This window comes from Salvelinus alpinus, chromosome 31 (genome assembly GCF_045679555.1).
Source record: "Salvelinus alpinus chromosome 31, SLU_Salpinus.1, whole genome shotgun sequence".
NCBI lineage: Eukaryota > Metazoa > Chordata > Actinopteri > Salmoniformes > Salmonidae > Salvelinus > Salvelinus alpinus.
This window is the reverse complement of record NC_092116.1, coordinates 16,003,195-16,026,019: the sequence shown is the minus strand read 5'-3', so window position 1 is coordinate 16,026,019 and position 22,825 is coordinate 16,003,195. Positions and strand designations below refer to the sequence as shown.

Below are 22,825 nucleotides of genomic sequence, written 5' to 3'. Positions count from 1 at the left end.
ACTACATACCAAAAGTATGTGGACACCTGCTCATTGAACATCTCATTCCAAAATCATGGGCATTAATATGGAGTTTTGGTATTTTATTAGGATCCCCATTAGCTGTTGCAAAAGCAGCATCTACTCTTCCTGGAGTCCACACAAAACATGAAACATGACATAATATCGCCCAACATGGCAGAACATTAATAGACAAGAACAGCTCAAGGGCAGAACTACATAGAGTTGGTCCCCCCTTTGCTGCTATATCAGCCTCCACTTCTGGCAAGGCTTTCCACAAGATGTTGGAACATTGCTGTGGGGACTTGCTTCCATTCAACCACAAGAGCATTAGTGAGGTCGGCACTGATGTTGGGCAATTAGGCCTGGCTCGCAGTCAATTGGCACTATTACAATTCAGCTCAAAGGTGTTTGATGGGGTTGAGGTCAGGGCTCTGTGCAGGCCAATCAAGTTCTTCCACACCGATCTCGACAAACCATTTCTGTATGGACCTCGCTTTGTGCACAGGTGCATTGTCATGCTGAAACAGGAATGGGCCTTCCCCAAACTGTTTCCACAAAGTTGGAAGCACATAATCGTCTGGAATGTCATTGTATGATGTAGCGTTAAGATTTCCCTTCACTGGAACTAAGGGTCCAAGCCCGAACCATGAAAAACAGCCCCAGACCATTATTCCTCCACCAAACTTTACAATTGGCACTATGCAGGTAGTGTTCTCTTGGCATCCGCCAAACTCAGATTCGAGTCCAATGGCGGCGAGCTTTACACCACTCCATCCGACGCTTGGCATTGCACATGGTGATCTTAGGCTTGTGTGCGGCTGCTCGGCCATGGAAACCCATTTCATGAAGCTCCCGACGAACAGTTCTTGTGCTGACAATGCTTCCAGAGGCAGTTTGGAACTCGTAGTGAGTGTTACAACCAAGGACAGACAATTTTGACGTGCTACACCCTTCAACACTCTGTGGTTCTATTCTGTGAGCTTGTGTGGCCTACCACTTCACGGCTGATCCGTTGTTGCTCCTAGACATTTCCACATCACAATAACAGCACTTATAGTTGACTGGGACAGCTCTAGCTGGGCGGACTTGTTGGAAAGGTGACATCCTAAGACGATGGCACGTTGAAAGTCACTAAGCTCTCGGTAAGGCCATTTTACTGCCAATGTCTGTCTATGGAGATTGCATGGCTGTGTGCTCAATTTTATACACATGTCAGCAACGGGTGTGACTGAAATAGCTGAATGCACTAATTTGAAGGGGTATCCACATACTTTTGTATATATAGTGTATTTGTCCTATTTCACACGTACAAAAGACGGATGTGACATATTAACGCTATTTTTCTCAAATCAGACATCCTGTATAGTCTGGCTGTAGGTTAGGTAACATGTTTTTATTGTCCTGTTAAAGAACTTCACATGTAAGGTCGAGGACACCGCTTTCCGGGAAAATGAGTCTTTCTGTTGCACTGTGCTGCATATAAATGAAGTTGTTTTCGCATGGTTTTATTGCAGAGAAACTGCACTGATTCTATAAATTTTTCAAAACGTTTGAACAAATTTGTAAGGTTTCTTGGTAAAATATTGAAAACATTTCTTGGTATTTCGTGGTAAATGTTAGATTTGTTTTTTTCTAGGTTTACCAACATGTCCTTGGAACAACTACACTGAACACAAATATAAACGCAGCATTGGTCCTCTGTTCCATAAGCTGAAATAAAAGATCTCAGAAATGTGCCAAATGCACAAAAAGCTTATTTCTCTCAAATGTTGTGCACAAATTTATTTACATCCCTGTTACTGAGCATTTCTCCTTTGCCAAGATAATCCATCCACCTGACAGGTGTGGCATATCAATAAGCTGAATAAACAGCATGATTGTTACACAGGTGCACCTTGTGCTGGGGACAATAAAAGGCCATTCTATAATGTGCAGTTTTGTCACACAACACAATGCCACCTATGTCTCAGATTTTGAGGGAGTGTGCAATTGACATGCTTACTGCAGGAATGTCCACCAGAGCTGTTGCCAGATAATTGAATGTGCATTTCTCTACCATAAGCCACCTAAAACGTTATTTTCGAGAATTTGGCAGTACGTCCAACCGGCCTCACAACCGCAGACCACGTGTAACTATGCCAGCCCAGGACCTCCACATCTGGCATCTTCACCTGCAGGATCGTCTGAAACCAACCACCTGGACAGCTGATGAAACTGTGGGTTTGCACAACCGAAGACTTTCTGCACAAACTGTCAGAAACCGTCTCAGGGATGCTCATCTGTGTGCTCGTCGTTCTCACCAGGGTCTTAACCTGATGGCATCGGCATTGTAACCGACTTCAGTGTGCAAATGCTCACCTTCGATGGCCCCTGGCACACTGGAGAAGTGAGCTCTTCACGGATGACTCCCGGCATCGTGTGGGCAAGGGGTTTGCTGATGTCACCGTTGTGAACAGATTGCCCCATGGTGGCGGTGGGGTTATGGTATGGGTTGGCAAAAGCTACAGACAACAAACACAATTGCATTTTATCGATGACAATTTGAATGCACAGAGATACCTTGAAGAGATCCTGAGGCCCATTGTCGTGTCATTCATCCGCCACCATCACCTCATGTTTCAGCATGATAATGCACAGTCCCATGTCGCAAGGATCTGGAAGCTGAGAAATGTTCTAGTTCTTCCATGGCCTGCATACTCACCAGACATGTCACCCATTGATCATGTTTGGGATGCTCTAGGTCGACTTGTACGACAGTGTGTTCCACTTCCCATGAATATCCAGCAACTTCAAACAGCCATTGAAGAGGAGTGAGACAACATTCCACAGGCCACAATCAACAGCCTGATCAACTATGAGAAGGAGATGTGTCGCGCTAGCATGAGACAAATTGTGGTCACACCAGGTACTGACTGGTTTTCTGATCCACACCCCTACCTTTTTTAAGGCATCTATGACCAACAGATGCATATCTTTATTCCCAGTCATGTGAAATCCATAGATTAGGGCCTAATTTATTTATTTACATTGAACGATCTCTATATATTGATTTGTAACTCAGTGAAATCTCAGAAATTGTTACGTGTTGCATTTATATTTTTGTTCAGTGTAATCGACAGGTCTATGATAAAACAGTGATAGACGTAGAGGTGAAGTAAATGCGAGTGCAAGGTGTGTGTGTGTGTGTGTGTGTGTGTGTGTGTGTGTGTGTGTGTGTGTGTGTGTGTGTGTGTAAGGGTCTGTGGTCATGTCTAGGGGCTCAGGTGGCCTCAGTCCTTTCTGATAAAATTTGACGGAGGGGTGTGATAGAGCGGTACAGAGATACGCACATCACACACACACACACACACACACACACACACACACACACACACACACACACACACACACACACACACACACACACACACACACACACACACACACACACACACACACACACACACACCTATCCCAAAGATCAATCAATCTTTTTATATGGGGTCAGTATAGAACATTGCTACAGCCAAATAACCTCCTTCACAACACCTGAACGTAGGAGAAAGTATTAAGAAGTGCTAGTCAAGGACTTGCAGTTGTCCTTGACAACATTTCTTCTTTTCTTTGGCTTCAATATGATTTCTTCAATGACTACTGAATGCTTTCTGTTCACTCATTAAAATCAGAAATGTTTTCTCATCCAAAGCTTTGAAAGTGTTCAATAAAATGTCTGTGTTATACAGAAAAACTCAATTGGACTATTGTAAGACTAAGGGTCCACTCAGGTGATATATATCGTGATGGGATTCACTATCAGGCCAAAGCAACAACAGCCAAATAGCACAGTGACAATGCCTCTAGTCGTGACAGGAAGTCAGAGGCAGATCAACAGGAAGTAGATGTTACAGTAATACTTGTGCTATGTCCCAATGATCTCTTCTATGTCCCAAAGTGTACACCTGTTCACGTCGCTTTACTGATTTGAAAGGAATGACTGGTATAAGGAATATGGTGGAAACGCCCCCTAGCACATGCCTTAACAATCCAATGCTTTAAGAATTGTGGGAATTAGTGAACAAGTGAACACTTCAGGAGAAAGAAGATTTTATTGGGACGGACCCAGGGCCTTATTCAGGAGGTCACACCGTCGGACAATATTTACATAGAAATGTATTATCTCTCTCTCTTTCTCGAGATGTATTGTGTTTTATGTCCTCTGTCTGACATGATTCTCTAGCAAAATAAGGTCGAATTTCAGCTGTACACATGACATTTCTATCTGAAACTTTGTAAACAGAAGTGACACCCTCCTGAATAAGCTCCAGGAGTTAGTATTAAGTAGTTCCTGTATTGAGGACTTAGGTGTCAGGTTATTGAAAGGTGACATGGGTGGAGGTCTAGTAAACAGAGGTATGAATTATTATTTGACATTTGAAAAATCCAGTGACGTTATGAGGTTAGGGACAGGTAGTCTGTTTTCAGAAACACGATCTATTGTAAAACGTTAATTTCATGAAGTCAATCTATAGTTGGCCCCACGAACAGGTAGGTGCCTTTCTAATATCACAACCTGTGTCAATGTGTTCGAGCAAAGAGAAACTCCATATTATCTTCACTCTGCACACCTTTCACCTAAAAAAAATACCCAATAAATATCAAAAGAACACCCAAGAGACAAATATGAACTTTTGTACACTCAAAAAAGAGCTGAAACATAAGAAAAATATGTGCATCAACAGCCATTTTCTATTGGTAAAAAAATTACTCGAAGAGGCAAGATGGGGGCAGCTAATAGTGTTGTTGTGTCTGTTTCTGTTGAGAAAACACAAACATTCTGATAAAAAAAGGAGAATAATGTATTTCTTTAAAAAAAAATCTAAAATGCTCTATGTTCCTTTATGAAGACCATATAGAACATCTGTTTAGGTTATTGATTAACATGGATAGATCACACATCTCTATTTGTTGTCCAGTGTTACTTAGTGCTCTAGCCTGAGATGAAACTCTGGGTAAGAGTTGTTTTTTTCCACCATACAACTCTCTCTCTCTCTCTCTCTCTCTCTCTCTCTCTCTCTCTCTCTCTCTCTCTCTCTCTCTCTCTCTCTCTCTCTCTCTCTCTCTCTCTCTCTCTCTCTCTCTCTCTCTCTCTCTCTCTCTCTCTCTCTCTCTCTCTCTCTCTCTCTCTCTCTCTCTCTCTCTCTCTCTCTCTCTCTCTCTCTCTCTCTCTCTCTCTCTCTCTCTCTATCTATCTATCTATCTATCTATCTGGCTCAGGCTCCCCTAACCTTGACTTTTGAAGCTAGGTACATCTATCCCACCGTGTGTCATATCTCAATAGCTATTCGGCTGCATCACATTAACATTAACTTTAATTAATGTTGTGGGAGGAACAACAATGGTGAAAGAAAAATGTTATATAGAGGCCATATTCCAGGTCATCAAACTCCCTGTCAGTCAGTCAGTCAGTCAGTCAGTCAGTCAATGTGTCTGAGAGGTTTTTTATACGAAATTAACTGTATAGAGATGACACAATGTTGATTTCATAACTATTATATTAGTCTAATCTTGCCCACCAGCCGGCTCTTTCTCGCTGTATGCGATAGCAATTGAACCTGGTGACGAGGTTAGCCAAGGACTGTCATCATCAAACTGCTATTAAGCTAATTTCTCAGTGAATAAGCTATTGGTTCGAAGAATTTAAAATGATTAAGATGATACTCAATCAACACAGACACAAACGCCAACACATTGTATATATTTAAACATATATATCGTATACCGTATAGCTAATAGATGTCTGTTTACTTCTCTCTCTCTATATATCCCCCAAAAATACTTTTAAAAACAAGAAAAAAGGAAAAACATGCAACGAAAAATACCTTCATCTCTCGGTCTGTTCATTGTAGACTCATCATGTTTTTTTGTGAGCGGACCTAGGGTGCAAGAAAAAAAGGGGGGGGGAAAAAGAGAAAAGAGAAAATTCAAAAAAGATTACTGGCAAAAAACGCAAAGAAAAAATGAAAAGAAGAAAAGAAGAAAGAGCAAAAAAAGAGAAAGAAGAGCAAGTCTTTTCTGTCTCTTTCTAAAAACAAAAACAGACAGACTCATTATTAGAAAAGACAACAACCGCTTTTGTCAAGATAAAAGAACGACCTCCAATCTGAAGACTCAATCAGGCCTTGTCACCCGGGAGAAACAGATAAATAGTTGTCATTGGTTGTTTACTAGTGGTTATCGGTTGCACTGCCCTTCCGGAGCCCATGTCTTGTTACTTGTGTTCAAGTTGTGTTTATGGCTTCAGGGAACCATAGTAAAAATCTATGAAAGGAGGAATAGAGAATGAGTATCTGTGGTTAGAAAAACATCACCCACCCTTACTCCCCCCTTCTCCCCTCACAACCCAAAAAAGGAACGTCGGGCAGAGGGGTACAAAAGGGGAGGAGTGGGCCTCGTCGAAACCAAAACAAAACGCTGACTTCATCCAAAATCGACAACAACCCCCTGTTGTGAACCATGAGTAGCGTGCAACATTTTGTCACACAAACACTGACACACTCCTTCCTTATCCCTATATGTAAACTACAGTTCCCACAATGCTTTGTACAACATCAACAAGATAAACACATTAGATATATTTTTTTAAACACACACAACACAATGATATCTTTATTAGTCAGCCATCGTTAGTGAGAGAGAGACACAGGGGAAGGGACCTGTAACAATGAGAGATCATGTTAGGCATGCGTTAGAAAACAGGAGAAAGGGTGTGTGTGTGTGTGTGTGTGTGTGTGTGTGTGTGTGTGTGTGTGTGTGTGTGTGTGTGTGTGTGTGTGTGTGTGCGTGTGTGTGTGTGTGTGGCTTAGCGGTAAACCTCAATGCCATTCCCCCCAGTGAATGAGTAATTACACATACAACGCACAACAAGCTGTGTGTCAATTAGAAATGACATGTAGGTTGATGCTAGTTAGCGGAGTGTGTGCTGTGTGGTGGGTAAAAGATGCATGTAATTCAATCTGCATCTGCCCACCAGCTATTCTTGGCAAACGGAGGAGAGGGATGGAGAGAGAGGGAAGAGAGAGAGAGAACAGAGTGATGCTGCTCGTCTCTCCTTCCCATCCCCTCATAAATGGAAGTTTGTTGTTGAGGAACTAATCTTGTGATATGCAAAGCAGCAATCAGGGAAGCAGCCAATCAAGAAAGAGGCCTGGGCTAACAGGAAGCACCATCTGCTGTTGGGATTACAGCTAGCTAGGAGGGAAACAATGGGCAGGACTCCATCACTGTTCCCAATCACAGCCCTGCCCTGCTCTGATAGGCCGAAAACCAGGAAGTCTGTCTGTCTGTGTTATTTTTGCACAAATGAAGTTGTGTAACTGCAGTGACAGCTCAGAAAAGGTCTACGTAGATAGACAACCATAAGAGTGTGTAATTGTGTCACTGGCTGTTTTTAATAAAGGTCACCGTCAGTCAGATCAAAATGAACCCGAGGTAAAATGGTCGACAGATGTAAAACATTGGGTAGAAACCTAAAGAATTGCGGCCCTTCACGATGCTGGTTGGATACAGAAAATGCAGCATGTCAACCTGTCCGACGTATCCTGTGTGTAGGGTACATCATTCAACATAATGATATGTTTATTTATCAACTGTGAAAAGACAGAAGGGTTGATGGAAATATCCCCTAATAACAAAGTCAATGAATCCCTGTCCACTGTATCTAGACACCTTTCAAGTCACAAGGAGGATTTAAGAGGCTTCGCTAATGTTTACCACAGTATTTTAGGGTGGACTATATAGAAGAAAAGCTTTGCAGGAAGTGATTTTTGGAAAGAGCTAAAAACAAGTGTAAACTGGAACAATAACAGTGTTTGTTTAGCAGGGTCGAGTGTTAGAATATTATTATAAACGCTTTTGACATCCGCCACGATAGTGTAATTGACCCTTACTAAAGGTTACTGTACATTTAGTGAGGAAAAAGGAGCCTTGTCCTCTGTTTCATTACAACTCCTCTCCTCTATGCACTCAAATCAAATGTATTTCTAAAGCCCTTCGGACATCAGCTGATATCTCAAGGTGCTGTACAGAAACCTGGCTTAAAAGCCCAAACAGCAGCAATGCAGATGTAGAAACACACCCACTCTTTCTTCCTTTTCTCTTTCTTCTCATATCTTCTTTGTCCGTTGCTTTATACCATCTTTCTTCTACGCCCCCCCTGACTTTCTCCCTCCTCCCTTCCAAAAAATATACCTCATTTCCCCCTTTCCTTTCCCTCTCTATCTCCCGGCAAACTCTCATATACTTTGAGCGTTTGCTCTGGCCTGCATAGAGCGCCATATGTGTAGGGTTTGGCCGTTTTCTGACCATTCTATTGGCTCCATAATGCCAGGCAAGCTCAATCAACCACAGATAAAGTATTTGAAATGATTCGGAATAGTATTAGAACCCAGGGCTGGTACAGAGCAGCTCACTGACTGTGAACCAGGTTACATAATGTTTTATTTCAGCTCTACTTCCACCTCTAACCACACACACACACACACACACACACACACACACACACACACACACACACACACACACACACACACACACACACACACACACACACACACACACACACACACACACACACACACACACACACACACACAGCACCACAGGCTCCCCCCTAGCTATAAATACAGCACGGACGCTCACACCAGCCACACCACCCAGGGATTGTGTGTGTGTGAACCTGTGTGTATATCAGAGTGAATCTACGCAACCCCAGTGTGTGCATGTGTATCTATTAACATGTGTCTGTGCAGACAGACAGAGTAAGTATAGTCTGGGTGGTGAGCATCTAATTGTGTCCAGCAGACAGCAGTGTGATTGTACAGGTTGACGTATGAGTCACTGAGCGTTTCACTGACAGGCTGGACGTGGACTAAAAAGAGGAATGATGGTGGTTGGGTTGAGAGTAGGAGTACACGGGGGGTGTGTGTCTAGTCTCACCGTCTTTTATTTATGATGACTCACGCACCACACGTCTCAAGCCCCTGTCTCCCCCTTCGTCACCCCTCCTCCAACCTGTGGAAGCATGAGTCAGCCACCCACCCATTCCGTGGGGCATGCCTTGTCAGCAGATGGCAACACTGTGTGTGTGTGTGTGTGTGTGTGTGTGTGTGTGTGTGTGTGTGTGTGTGTACCATGACTATCTCTGACACTATCTATTTAGATATTCTATGTGTGAAAAATCACCAAGTATGATTCACTGGTTTACTATATATGGTTCTGTAGCAGGGACAGAAGGTATTCAATCTGGCCTTACCTAAACTCTCTATGAAGACCATCTAGAACATCTGTTCAGGTTACTGATTAACATGGATAGATCACACATCTCTATTTGTTGTCCAGTGTTACTTAGTGCTCTAGCCTGAGATGAAACTCTGGGTAAGAGTTGCTTTTTCCACCATATAGCTCTCTCTCTCTCTCTCTCTCTCTCTCTCTCTCTCTCTCTCTCTCTCTCTCTCTCTCTCTCTCTCTCTCTCTCTCTCTCTCTCTCTCTCTCTCTCTCTCTCTCTCTCTCTCTCTCTCTCTCTCTCTCTCTCTCTCTCTCTCTCTCTCTCTCTCTCTCTCTCTCTCTCTCTCTCTCTCAGAGCGAGACTACAGAGAGGGCAGGACAGCAGAGCATTCAGAGAGAGACTGCAGAGAGGGTGAGTTAGACAGAGAGAGACTGTAGAGAGGGCAGGACAGCAGAGAGTTAGACAGAGAGAGACTGCAGAGAGGACAGGACAGCAGTTAGACGGAGAGAGACTGCAGAGAGGGCAGGACAGCAGAGAGTTAGATGGAGAGAGACTGCAGAGAGGACAGGACAGCAGTTAGACAGAGAGAGACTGCAGAGAGGACAGGACAGCAGAGAGTTAGACAGAGAGAGACTGCAGAGAGGGTGAGTTAGACAGAGAGAGACTGCAGAGAGGGTGAGTTAGACAGAGAGAGACTGCAGAGAGGGTGAGTTAGACAGAGAGAGACTGCAGAGAGGGCGAGTTAGACAGAGAGAGACTGCAGAGAGGGCAGGACAGCAGTTAGATGGAGAGAGACTGCAGAGAGGGCGAGTTAGACAGAGAGAGACTGCAGAGAGGGCGAGTTAGACAGAGAGAGACTGCAGAGAGGGCAGGACAGCAGTTAGATGGAGAGAGACTGCAGAGAGGGCAGGACAGCAGAGAGTTAGACAGAGAGAGACTGCAGAGAGGGCAGGACAGCAGAGAGTTAGATGGAGAGAGACTGCAGAGAGGGCGAGTTAGACAGAGAGAGACTGCAGAGAGGGCAGGACAGCAGAGAGTTAGACGGAGAGAGACTACAGAGAGGGCAGAACAGCAGAGAGTTAGATGGAGAGAGACTGCAGAAAGAGCAGGACTGCAGTTAGACAGAGAGAGACTGCAGAGAGGGCGGGACAGCAGTTAGATGGAGAGAGACTGCAGAGAGGACAGGACAGCAGTTAGACAGAGAGAGACTGCAGAGAGGGCAGGACAGCAGTTAGATGGAGAGAGACTGCATAGAGTTAGATGGAGAGAGACTGCAGAGAGGGCAGGACTGCAGTTAGACAGAGAGAGACTGCAGAGAGGGCAGGACAGCAGTTAGATGGAGAGAGACTGCAGAGAGGGCAGGACAGCAGTTAGATGGAGAGAGACTGCAGAGAGTTAGATGGAGAGAGACTGCAGAGAGGGCAGGACAGCAGTTAGACAGAGAGAGACTGCAGAGAGGGCAGGACAGCAGTTAGATGGAGAGAGACTGCAGAGAGTTAGATGGAGAGAGACTGCAGAGAGGGCAGGACAGCAGTTAGACAGAGAGAGACTGCAGAGAGGGCAGGACAGCAGTTAGACGGAGAGAGACTGCAGAGAGGGCAGGACAGCAGTTAGACGGAGAGAGACTGCAGAGAGGGCAGGACAGCAGTTAGACGGAGAGAGACTGCAGAGAGGGCAGGACAGCAGTTAGACGGAGAGAGACTACAGAGAGGGCAGGACAGCAGTTAGACAGCAGAGACTGCAGAAAGACAGAACCAGACAGGGAGACAGATAGAGTAACATTTAAAGAACGGTGATGATCGAGAACGCATGAAGGTTAAAACCATTTTCTCCCCATGTAACCAGTCACAGGCACGATGTGTCTCCCCTCTCTCTCTCTGAGTGTGTATGTGCGTGTGTGCGTGTGTGTGTGTGAGTGTTTGTGTCTATCTGCTATGCATGCATATGCCATGTGTCTACAGTTTATGTGTGTCTGTGCCTACATGGCTGCATCTGTGTGTCTGTATGTGTCTGTATGTCTCTGCCATGTGTGTTTGATGTTTGGCAATGACTGCGTGTGATCCCGTGTGATCCCGTGTGATTCCGTGTGATTCCGTGTGATTCCGTGCTCCTCTAGCAGACAAGGGACTAATCTGGAGGTTTACTGGGTAATCTACCCCGCTTTGAGGGAAAAATATTTATCCTCCGTCTCTGGGGAGCGATGCCATAAATCCCATTAAAATCGAACAGAACGTGTCTTCTAATCAGATAGATTAGAGCTGCGTTCAGAGCCCGCCTTTAGAAAAGCGCTCGGAACGTGTTTGTATATGTTTTGGGAGGTTTAGTTGTTTGGCAACGCTTGAAGGACATTATTTGATCAAAATCAAGGTAATATCGAGGGAATGTGGATAGGAATTTGGAAAAAGATGTAACTGCCAAGTTTCCTCTTCCAACATTCTCTCACTCACATTTGTTTCACCTCTCTCTCTTTTTCTCTCCATCCATCACTCATCCCTGGTCCCTGCCTAATAAGAGTGTTGTGTTAAAACCCACCTCCTACACTGGGGCAGTTAAGAAATTGGAAATGGAGGGTGGGGGGGGATGTTGTAGAAATCAGACAGATACGTATCTTCCCTGTGTGTGTGTGTGTGTGTGTGTGTGTGTGTGTGTTCAGTGTATGGCTAGTTCAGCAGGCCAGCCCACATCTCCATTGATTAATCCTATAGTCGTTAATTGTGTTCCCTGAACAGCAGAGGGTACAGTAAGTCTATGTTTTCATTACCTGAGGGTCAGGGCCTTGGAGACTTAGTATTGACTTGTGTTCTCATACATGTAGGTTACATGTCAACAGCTTGTAAACATCGGTGAAACTCCGGTGGAGGGTTACCTTTCAATAACCTTCTGCTTTCTATCTCTCCCTTTACCTTTTCTCCCATTCTCTCCGTTTCTGCCCCTCCATTCAGTACTTTTGGAGGCACTGTGAGCAGTGTGCTCTGGCAGAGGCGCCTCTGTGTGTGTGTGTGTGTGGGTGTGTGTGTGTGTGTGGGGGGGGGGGGGGGGGGGTGGAGGCGAGTAAGGGGGGCAAGGCTAATTTGCATTCACAGCCACTAGCCACCTCAGCTACAGCAAGCTCTGAAAAGACGGCCCTTTGAGCCGCGGAGAGAGAGAGAGAGAGAGAGAGAAGGGGAGAGAGAGAGACAGAGGGAGACAGAGCAATAGAGACAGAGAGAGGGGGAGAGAAAGACAGAAAGAGAGAGGGGGGAGAGAGAGGGGAGAGAGAAAAAGAAAGAGAGAGAGAGAGAGACACAGAGAGAGAGAGACAGAGAGTGAGGGAGAAAGAGAAAGAAAGAGAGAGAGAAAGAAAGAGAGACAGAGAGAGAGAGAGAGAATGAAAGAGAGAGAGAAAGAGAGACAGACTGAGGGAGAAAGAGCGAGAGAGAAAGAGAGACAGAGACAGAGAAAGAGAGAGACAGAGATGGAAGGGGAAGTCAGGAGGGTGAGTGTGAAAAACAGTGAATGATGAAAGAGATATGTGGGGTATGATACAGTCTGTGTGTGGATCCAGTCTGTGTGTGTATCCAGTCTGTGTGTGTCCAGTCTGTGTGTGTATCCAGTCTGTGTGTGTATCCAGTCTGTGTGTGTCCAGTCTGTGTGTGTATCCAGTCTGTGTGTGTATCCAGTCTGTGTGTGTATCCAGTCTGTGTGTATCCAGTCTGTGTGTATCCAGTCTGTGTGTATCCAGTCTGTGTGTATCCAGTCTGTGTGTGTGTCCAGTCTGTGTGTGTATCCAGTCTGTGTGTGTATCCAGTCTGTGTGTGTATCCAGTCTGTGTGTATCCAGTCTGTGTGTGTATCCAGTCTGTGTGTATCCAGTCTGTGTGTATACAGTCTGTGTGTGTATCCAGTCTGTGTGTATCCAGTCTGCGTGTGTATCCAGTCTGTGTGTATCCAGTCTGTGTGTATCCAGTCTGTGTGTATCCAGTCTGTGTGTGTATCCAGTCTGTGCGTATCCAGTCTGTGTGTGTATCCAGTCTGTGTGTGTCCAGTCTGTGTGTGTATCCAGTCTGTGTGTGTATCCAGTCTGTGTGTGTCCAGTCTGTGTGTGTATCCAGTCTGTGTGTGTATCCAGTCTGTGTGTGTATCCAGTCTGTGTGTATCCAGTCTGTGTGTATCCAGTCTGTGTGTATCCAGTCTGTGTGTATCCAGTCTGTGTGTGTGTCCAGTCTGTGTGTGTATCCAGTCTGTGTGTGTATCCAGTCTGTGTGTGTATCCAGTCTGTGTGTATCCAGTCTGTGTGTGTATCCAGTCTGTGTGTATCCAGTCTGTGTGTATACAGTCTGCGTGTGTATCCAGTCTGTGTGTATCCAGTCTGCGTGTGTATCCAGTCTGTGTGTATCCAGTCTGTGTGTGTATCCAGTCTGTGTGTATCCAGTCTGTGCGTATCCAGTCTGTGTGTGTATCCAGTCTGTGCGTATCCAGTCTGTGTGTGTATCCAGTCTGTGTGTATCCAGTCTGCGTGTGTATCCAGTCTGTGTGTATCCAGTCTGTGTGTGTCCAGTCTGTGTGTGTATCCAGTCTGTGTGTATCCAGTCTGTGTGTGTATCCAGTCTGTGTGTGTATCCAGTCTGTGTGTATCAATTCTGTGTGTATCCAGTCTGTGTGTGTATCCAGTCTGTGTGTATCCAGTCTGTGTGTGTATCCAGTCTGTGTGTATCCAGTCTGTGTTTGTCCAGTCTGTGTGTGTGTCCAGTCTGTGTGTGTATCCAGTCTGTGTGTGTGTCCAGTCTGTGTGTGTATCCAGTCTTTGTGTGTATCCAGTCTGTGTGTGTCCAGTCTGTGTGTGTATCCAGTCTGTGTGTGTGTCCAGTCTGTGTGTGTGTCCAGTCTGTGTGTGTCCAGTCTGTGTGTGTATCCAGTCTGTGTGTGTATCCAGTCTGTGTGTGTATCCAGTCTGTGTGTGTGTCCAGTCTGTGTGTGTATCCAGTCTGTGTGTGTCCAGTCTGTGTGTGTCCAGTCTGTGTGTGTCCAGTCTGTGTGTGTATCCAGTCTGTGTGTGTATCCAGTCTGTGTGTGTATCCAGTCTGCGTGTGTATCCAGTCTGCGTGTGTATCCAGTCTGTGTGTATCCAGTCTGTGTGTGTATCCAGTCTGTGTGTATCCAGTCTGTGTGTGTATCCAGTCTGTGTGTGTATCCAGTCTGTGTGTATCCAGTCTGCGTGTGTATCCAGTCTGTGTGTATCCAGTCTGTGTGTGTCCAGTCTGTGTGTGTATCCAGTCTGTGTGTGTCCAGTCTGTGTGTGTATCCAGTCTGTGTGTGTATCCAGTCTGTGTGTGTCCAGTCTGTGTGTGTATCCAGTCTGTGTGTGTCCAGTCTGTGTGTGTATCCAGTCTGTGTGTGTATCCAGTCTGTGTGTGTATCCAGTCTGTGTGTATCCAGTCTGTGTGTATCCAGTCTGTGTGTATCCAGTCTGTGTGTGTGTCCAGTCTGTGTGTGTGTCCAGTCTGTGTGTGTATCCAGTCTGTGTGTGTATCCAGTCTGTGTGTGTATCCAGTCTGTGTGTATCCAGTCTGTGTGTGTATCCAGTCTGTGTGTATACAGTCTGTGTGTGTATCCAGTCTGTGTGTATGCAGTCTGCGTGTGTATCCAGTCTGTGTGTATCCAGTCTGTGTGTGTATCCAGTCTGTGTGTATCCAGTCTGTGTGTATCCAGTCTGTGTGTGTATCCAGTCTGTGCGTATCCAGTCTGTGTGTGTATCCAGTCTGTGTGTATCCAGTCTGCGTGTGTATCCAGTCTGTGTGTATCCAGTCTGTGTGTGTCCAGTCTGTGTGTGTATCCAGTCTGTGTGTATCCAGTCTGTGTGTGTATCCAGTCTGTGTGTGTATCCAGTCTGTGTGTATCAATTCTGTGTGTATCCAGTCTGTGTGTGTATCCAGTCTGTGTGTATCCAGTCTGTGTGTGTATCCAGTCTGTGTGTATCCAGTCTGTGTTTGTCCAGTCTGTGTGTGTGTCCAGTCTGTGTGTGTATCCAGTCTGTGTGTGTGTCCAGTCTGTGTGTGTATCCAGTCTTTGTGTGTATCCAGTCTGTGTGTGTCCAGTCTGTGTGTGTATCCAGTCTGTGTGTGTGTCCAGTCTGTGTGTGTGTCCAGTCTGTGTGTGTCCAGTCTGTGTGTGTATCCAGTCTGTGTGTGTATCCAGTCTGTGTGTGTATCCAGTCTGTGTGTGTGTCCAGTCTGTGTGTGTATCCAGTCTGTGTGTGTCCAGTCTGTGTGTGTCCAGTCTGTGTGTGTCCAGTCTGTGTGTGTCCAGTCTGTGTGTGTATCCAGTCTGTGTGTGTATCCAGTCTGTGTGTGTATCCAGTCTGCGTGTGTATCCAGTCTGCGTGTGTATCCAGTCTGTGTGTATCCAGTCTGTGTGTGTATCCAGTCTGTGTGTATCCAGTCTGTGTGTGTATCCAGTCTGTGTGTGTATCCAGTCTGTGTGTATCCAGTCTGCGTGTGTATCCAGTCTGTGTGTATCCAGTCTGTGTGTGTCCAGTCTGTGTGTGTATCCAGTCTGTGTGTATCCAGTCTGTATGTGTATCCAGTCTGTGTGTATCCAGTCTGTGTGTATCAATTCTGTGTGTATCCAGTCTGTGAGTGTATCCAGTCTGTGTGTATCCAGTCTGTGTGTATCCAGTCTGTGTGTGTGTGTCCAGTCTGTGTGTGTATCCAGTCTGTGTGTATCCAGTCTGTGTGTATCCAGTTTGTGTGTGTATCCAGTCTGTGTGTATCCAGTCTGTGTGTGTATCCAGTCTGTGTGTATCCAGTCTGTGTGTGTATCCAGTCTGTGTGTGTATCCAGTCTGTGTGTATCCAGTCTGTGTGTGTATCCAGTCTGTGTGTATCCAGTCTGCGTGTGTATCCAGTCTGTGTGTATCCAGTCTGTGTGTGTCCAGTCTGTGTGTGTATCCAGTCTGTGTGTATCCAGTCTGTGTGTGTATGCAGTCTGTGTGTGTATCCAGTCTGTGTGTGTATCCAGTCTGTGTGTATCAATTCTGTGTGTATCCAGTCTGTGTGTGTATCCAGTCTGTGTGTGTATCTAGTCTGTGTGTGTGTCCAGTCTGTGTGTGTGTCCAGTCTGTGTGTGTGTCCAGTCTGTGTGTGTATCAAGTCTGTGTGTATCCAGTCTGTGTGTGTCCAGTCTGTGTGTGTATCCAGTCTGTGTGTGTGTCCAGTCTGTGTGTGTATCCAGTCTGTGTGTGTGTCCAGTCTGTGTGTGTGTCCAGTCTGTGTGTGTCCAGTCTGTGTGTGTATCCAGTCTGTGTGTGTATCCAGTCTGTGTGTGTATCCAGTCTGTGTGTTTGTCCAGTCTGTGTGTGTATCCAGTCTGTGTGTGTCCAGTCTGTGTGTGTCCAGTCTGTGTGTGTCCAGTCTGTGTGTGTATCCAGTCTGTGTGTGTATCCAGTCTGTGTGTGTATCCAGTCTGTGTGTATCCAGTCTGCGTGTGTATCCAGTCTGTGTGTATCCAGTCTGTGTGTGTATCCAGTCTGTGTGTATCCAGTCTGTGTGTATCCAGTCTGTGTGTGTATCCAGTCTGTGTGTATCCAGTCTGCGTGTGTATCCAGTCTGTGTGTATCCAGTCTGTGTGTGTCCAGTCTGTGTGTGTATCCAGTCTGTGTGTATCCAGTCTGTGTGTGTATCCAGTCTGTGTGTATCCAGTCTGTGTGTATCAATTCTGTGTGTATCCAGTCTGTGAGTGTATCCAGTCTGTGTGTATCCAGTCTGTGTGTATCCAGTCTGTGTGTGTGTGTCCAGTCTGTGTGTGTATCCAGTCTGTGTGTATCCAGTCTGTGTGTATCCAGTTTGTGTGTGTATCCAGTCTGTGTGTATCCAGTCTGTGTGTGTATCCAGTCTGTGTGTATCCAGTCTGTGTGTGTATCCAGTCTGTGTGTGTATCCAGTCTGTGTGTATCCAGTCTGTGTGTGTATCCAGTCTGTGTGTATCCAGTCTGCGTGTGTATCCAGTCTGTGTGTATCCAGTCTGTGTGTGTCCAGTCTGTGTGTGTATCCAGTCTGTGTGTATCCAGTCTGTGTGTGTATCCAGTCTGTGTGTGTATCCAGTCTGTGTGTGTATCCAGTCTGTGTGTATCAATTCTGTGTGTATCCAGTCTGTGTGTGTATCCAGTCTGTGTGTGTCCAGTCTGTGTGTGTGTCCAGTCTGTGTGTGTGTCCAGTCTGTTTGTGTATCCAGTCTGTGTGTGTCCAGTCTGTGTGTGTATCCAGTCTGTGTGTATCCAGTCTGTGTGTGTCCAGTCTGTGTGTGTATCCAGTCTGTGTGTGTGTCCAGTCTGTGTGTGTATCCAGTCTGTGTGTGTCCAGTCTGTGTGTGTATCCAGTCTGTGTGTGTATCCTGTCTGTGTGTATCCAGTCTGTGTGTATCCAGTCTGCGTGTGTATCCAGTCTGTGTGTATCCAGTCTGTGTGTGTGTCCAGTCTGTGTGTGTGTCCAGTCTGTGTGTGTATCCAGTCTGTGTGTATCCAGTCTGTGTGTGTATCCAGTCTCTGTGTATCCAGTCTGTGTGTGTATCCAGTCTGTGTGTGTATCCAGTCTGTGTGTATCCAGTCTGTGTGTATCCAGTCTGTGTGTGTATCCAGTCTGTATGTATCCAGTCTGTGTGTATCCAGTCTGTGTGTATCCAGTCTGTGTGTATCCAGTCTGTGTGTGTATCCAGTCTGTGTGTATCCAGTCTGTGTGTGTATCCAGTCTGCGTGTGTATCCAGTCTGCGTGTGTATCCAGTCTGTATGTGTATCCAGTCTGTTTGTGTATCCAGTCTGTGTGTATCCAGTCTGTGTGTGTATCCAGTCTGTGTGTGTATCCAGTCTGTGTGTATCCACTCTGTGTGTGTATCCAGTCTGTGTGTATCCAGTCTGTGTGTGTATCCAGTCTGTGTGTATCCAGTCTGTGTGTGTCCAGTCTGTGTGTGTATCCAGTCTGTGTGTGTCCAGTCTGTGTGTGTATCCAGTCTGTGTGTGTATCCAGTCTGTGTGTGTATCCAGTCTGTGTGTATCCAGTCTGTGTGTGTCCAGTCTGTTTGTGTCTCCAGTCTGTGTGTGTATCCAGTCTGTGTGTGTCCAGTCTGTGTGTGTCCAGTCTGTGTGTGTATCCAGTCTGTGTGTGTATCCAGTCTGTGTGTGTATCCAGTCTGTGTGTGTATCCAGTCTGTGTGTGTATCCAGTCTGTGTGTATCCAGTCTGCGTGTGTATCCAGTCTGCGTGTGTCCAGTCTGTGTGTGTCCAGTCTGTGTGTGTATCCAGTCTGTGTGTATCCAGTCTGTGTGTGTATCCAGTCTGTGTGTGTATCCAGTCTGTGTGTGTATCCAGTCTGTGTGTATCAATTCTGTGTGTATCCAGTCTGTGTGTGTATCCAGTCTGTGTGTATCCAGTCTGTGTGTGTATCCAGTCTGTGTTTGTCCAGTCTGTGTGTGTCCAGTCTGTGTGTGTGTCCAGTCTGTGTGTGTGTCCAGTCTGTGTGTGTATCCAGTCTGTGTGTGTATCCAGTCTGTGTGTGTGTCCAGTCTGTGTGTGTGTCCAGTCTGTGTGTGTCCAGTCTGTGTGTGTATCCAGTCTGTGTGTGTATCCAGTCTGTGTGTGTGTCCAGTCTGTGTGTGTATCCAGTCTGTGTGTGTCCAGTCTGTGTGTGTCCAGTCTGTGTGTGTCCAGTCTGTGTGTGTATCCAGTCTGTGTGTGTGTCCAGTCTGTGTGTGTGTCCAGTCTGTGTGTATCCAGTCTGTGTGTATCCAGTCTGCGTGTGTATCCAGTCTGTGTGTATCCAGTCTGTGTGTATCCAGTCTGTGTGCATCCAGTCTGTGTGTGTATCCAGTCTGTGTGTATCCAGTCTGCGTGTGTATCCAGTCTGTGTGTATCCAGTCTGTGTGTGTCCAGTCTGTGTGTGTATCCAGTCTGTGTGTATCCAGTCTGTGTGTGTATCCAGTCTGTGTGTATCCAGTCTGTGTGTATCAATTCTGTGTGTATCCAGTCTGTGAGTGTATCCAGTCTATGTGTATCCAGTCTGTGTGTATCCAGTCTGTGTGTGTGTGTCCAGTCTGTGTGTGTATCCAGTCTGTGTGTATCCAGTCTGTGTGTATCCAGTTTGTGTGTGTATCCAGTCTGTGTGTATCCAGTCTGTGTGTGTATCCAGTCTGTGTGTATCCAGTCTGTGTGTGTATCCAGTCTGTGTGTATCCAGTCTGTGTGTATCCAGTCTGTGTGTATCCAGTCTGTGTGTGTATCCAGTCTGTGTGTATCCAGTCTGTGTGTGTCCAGTCTGTGTGTGTATCCAGTCTGTGTGTATCCAGTCTGTGTGTGTATCCAGTCTGTGTGTGTATCCAGTCTGTGTGTATCAATTATGTGTGTATCCAGTCTGTGTGTGTATCCAGTCTGTGTGTGTATCCAGTCTGTGTGTGTCCAGTCTGTGTGTGTGTCCAGTCTGTGTGTGTGTCCAGTCTGTTTGTGTATCCAGTCTGTGTGTGTCCAGTCTGTGTGTGTATCCAGTCTGTGTGTATCCAGTCTGTGTGTGTCCAGTCTGTGTGTGTATCCAGTCTGTGTGTGTGTCCAGTCTGTGTGTGTATCCAGTCTGTGTGTGTCCAGTCTGTGTGTGTATCCAGTCTGTGTGTGTATCCTGTCTGTGTGTATCCAGTCTGTGTGTATCCAGTCTGCGTGTGTATCCAGTCTGTGTGTATCCAGTCTGTGTGTGTGTCCAGTCTGTGTGTGTATCCAGTCTGTGTGTATCCAGTCTGTGTGTGTATCCAGTCTCTGTGTATCCAGTCTGTGTGTGTATCCAGTCTGTGTGTGTATCCAGTCTGTGTGTATCCAGTCTGTGTGTGTATCCAGTCTGTATGTATCCAGTCTGTGTGTATCCAGTCTGTGTGTATCTAGTCTGTGTGTGTATCCAGTCTGTGTGTATCCAGTCTGTGTGTATCCAGTCTGTGTGTGTATCCAGTCTGTGTGTATCCAGTCTGCGTGTGTATCCAGTCTGTGTGTGTATCCAGTCTGTGTGTATCCAGTCTGTATGTGTATCCAGTCTGTGTGTGTATCCAGTCTGTGTGTATCCAGTCTGTGTGTGTATCCAGTCTGTGTGTGTATCCAGTCTGTGTGTATCCAGTCTGTGTGTATCCACTCTGTGTGTGTATCCAGTTTGTGTGTATCCAGTCTGTGTGTGTATCCAGTCTGTGTGTATCCAGTCTGTGTGTGTCCAGTCTGTGTGTGTGTCCAGTCTGTGTGTGTATCCAGTCTGTGTGTGTCCAGTCTGTGTGTGTATCCAGTCTGTGTGTGTATCCAGTCTGTGTGTATCCAGTCTGTGTGTGTCCAGTCTGTGTGTGTGTGCAGTCTGTGTGTGTATCCAGTCTGTGTGTGTCCAGTCTGTGTGTGTATCCAGTCTGTGTGTGTATCCAGTCTGTGTGTGTATCCAGTCTGTGTGTGTATCCAGTCTGTGTGTATCCAGTCTGTGTGTATCCAGTCTGCGTGTGTGTCCAGTCTGTGTGTGTGTCCAGTCTGTGTGTATCTAGTCTGTGTGTGTATCCAGTCTGTGTGTATCCAGTCTGTGTGTATCCAGTCTGTGTGTGTATCCAGTCTGTGTGTATCCAGTCTGTGTGTATCCAGTCTGCGTGTGTATCCAGTCTGTGTGTATCCAGTCTGTATGTGTATCCAGTCTGTGTGTGTATCCAGTCTGTGTGTGTATCCAGTCTGTGTGTGTATCCAGTCTGTGTGTGTATCCAGTCTGTGTGTATCCAGTCTGTGTGTATCCACTCTGTGTGTGTATCCAGTCTGTGTGTATCCAGTCTGTGTGTGTATCCAGTCTGTGTGTATCCAGTCTGTGTGTGTCCAGTCTGTGTGTGTGTCCAGTCTGTGTGTGTGTCCAGTCTGTGTGTGTATCCAGTCTGTGTGTGTCCAGTCTGTGTGTGTATCCAGTCTGTGTGTGTATCCAGTCTGTGTGTATCCAGTCTGTGTGTGTGTCCAGTCTGTGTGTGTATCCAGTCTGTGTGTGTCCAGTCTGTGTGTGTATCCAGTCTGTGTGTGTCCAGTCTGTGTGTGTATCCAGTCTGTGTGTGTATCCAGTCTGTGTGTGTATCCAGTCTGTGTGTGTATCCAGTCTGTGTGTGTATCCAGTCTGTGTGTATCCAGTCTGCGTGTGTGTCCAGTCTGTGTGTGTGTCCAGTCTGTGTGTATCCAGTCTGTGTGTGTATCCAGTCTGTGTGTGTATCCAGTCTGTGTGTGTATCCAGTCTGTGTGTATCCAGTCTGTGTGTGTATCCAGTCTGTGTGTATCCAGTCTGTGTGTATCCAGTCTGTGTGTGTATCCAGTCTGTGTGTATCCAGTCTGTGTGTATCCAGTCTGTGTGTGTATCCAGTCTGTGTGTATCCAGTCTGTGTGTGTATCCAGTCTGTGTGTATCCAGTCTGTGTGTGTATCCAGTCTGTGTGTGTATCCAGTCTGTGTGTGTATCCAGTCTGTGTGTATCCAGTCTGTGTGTATCAATTCTGTGTGTATCCAGTCTGTGTGTGTATCCAGTCTGTGTGTGTCCAGTCTGTGTGTGTATCCAGTCTGTGTGTGTATCCAGTCTGTGTGTGTATCCAGTCTGTGTGTGTATCCAGTCTGTGTGTGTATCCAGTCTGTGTGTATCCAGTCTGTGTGTATCCAGTCTGTGTGTATCCAGTCTGCGTGTGTGTCCAGTCTGTGTGTGTGTTCAGTCTGTGTGTATCCAGTCTGTGTGTGTATCCAGTCTGTGTGTGTATCCAGTCTGTGTGTGTATCCAGTCTGTGTGTATCCAGTCTGTGTGTGTATCCAGTCTGTGTGTATCCAGTCTGTGTGTATCCAGTCTGTGTGTGTATCCAGTCTGTGTGTATCCAGTCTGTGTGTATCCAGTCTGTGTGTGTATCCAGTCTGTGTGTATCCAGTCTGTGTGTGTATCCAGTCTGTGTGTATCCAGTCTGTGTGTGTATCCAGTCTGTGTGTGTATCCAGTCTGTGTGTATCCAGTCTGTGTGTATCAATTCTGTGTGTATCCAGTCTGTGTGTGTATCCAGTCTGTGTGTATCCAGTCTGTGTGTGTGTATCCAGTCTGTGTGTATCCAGTCTGTGTGTGTCCAGTCTGTGTGTGTGTCCAGTCTGTGTGTGTATCCAGTCTGTGTGTATCCAGTCTGTGTGTGTCCAGTCTGTGTGTGTGTCCAGTCTGTGTGTGTATCCAGTCTGTGTGTGTCCAGTCTGTGTGTGTATCCAGTCTGTGTGTGTATCCAGTCTGTGTGTGTATCCAGTCTGTGTGTATCCAGTCTGTGTGTGTCCAGTCTGTGTGTGTGTCCAGTCTGTGTGTGTATCCAGTCTGTGTGTGTCCAGTCTGTGTGTGTATCCAGTCTGTGTGTGTATCCAGTCTGTGTGTGTATCCAGTCTGTGTGTGTATCCAGTCTGTGTGTGTATCCAGTCTGTGTGTGTATCCAGTCTGTGTGTATCCAGTCTGCGTGTGTGTCCAGTCTGCGTGTGTGTCCAGTCTGTGTGTGTGTCCAGTCTGTGTGTATCCAGTCTGTGTGTGTATCCAGTCTGTGTGTGTATCCAGTC

General features: G+C 46.2%; 1 protein-coding gene across 5 annotated transcripts in view; it reads right to left on the bottom strand.

Moving 5' to 3' along the window:
• LOC139561854 (neuroligin-2-like) overlaps positions 1 to 22,825 on the bottom strand; it is a 290,221-nt gene that overhangs the window by 146,964 nt on the left and 120,432 nt on the right. For 3 of the 5 annotated variants that reach the window (XM_071379172.1, XM_071379171.1, XM_071379173.1), the window contains one exon: positions 5,862 to 5,915. The exons of the other annotated variants lie outside the window; for them this stretch is intronic. In XM_071379172.1, coding sequence (XP_071235273.1) covers positions 5,862 to 5,915 — 54 coding nt within the window. The remainder of the gene's footprint in view (positions 1 to 5,861; positions 5,916 to 22,825) is intronic. 5 annotated transcript variants of the gene reach the window in all.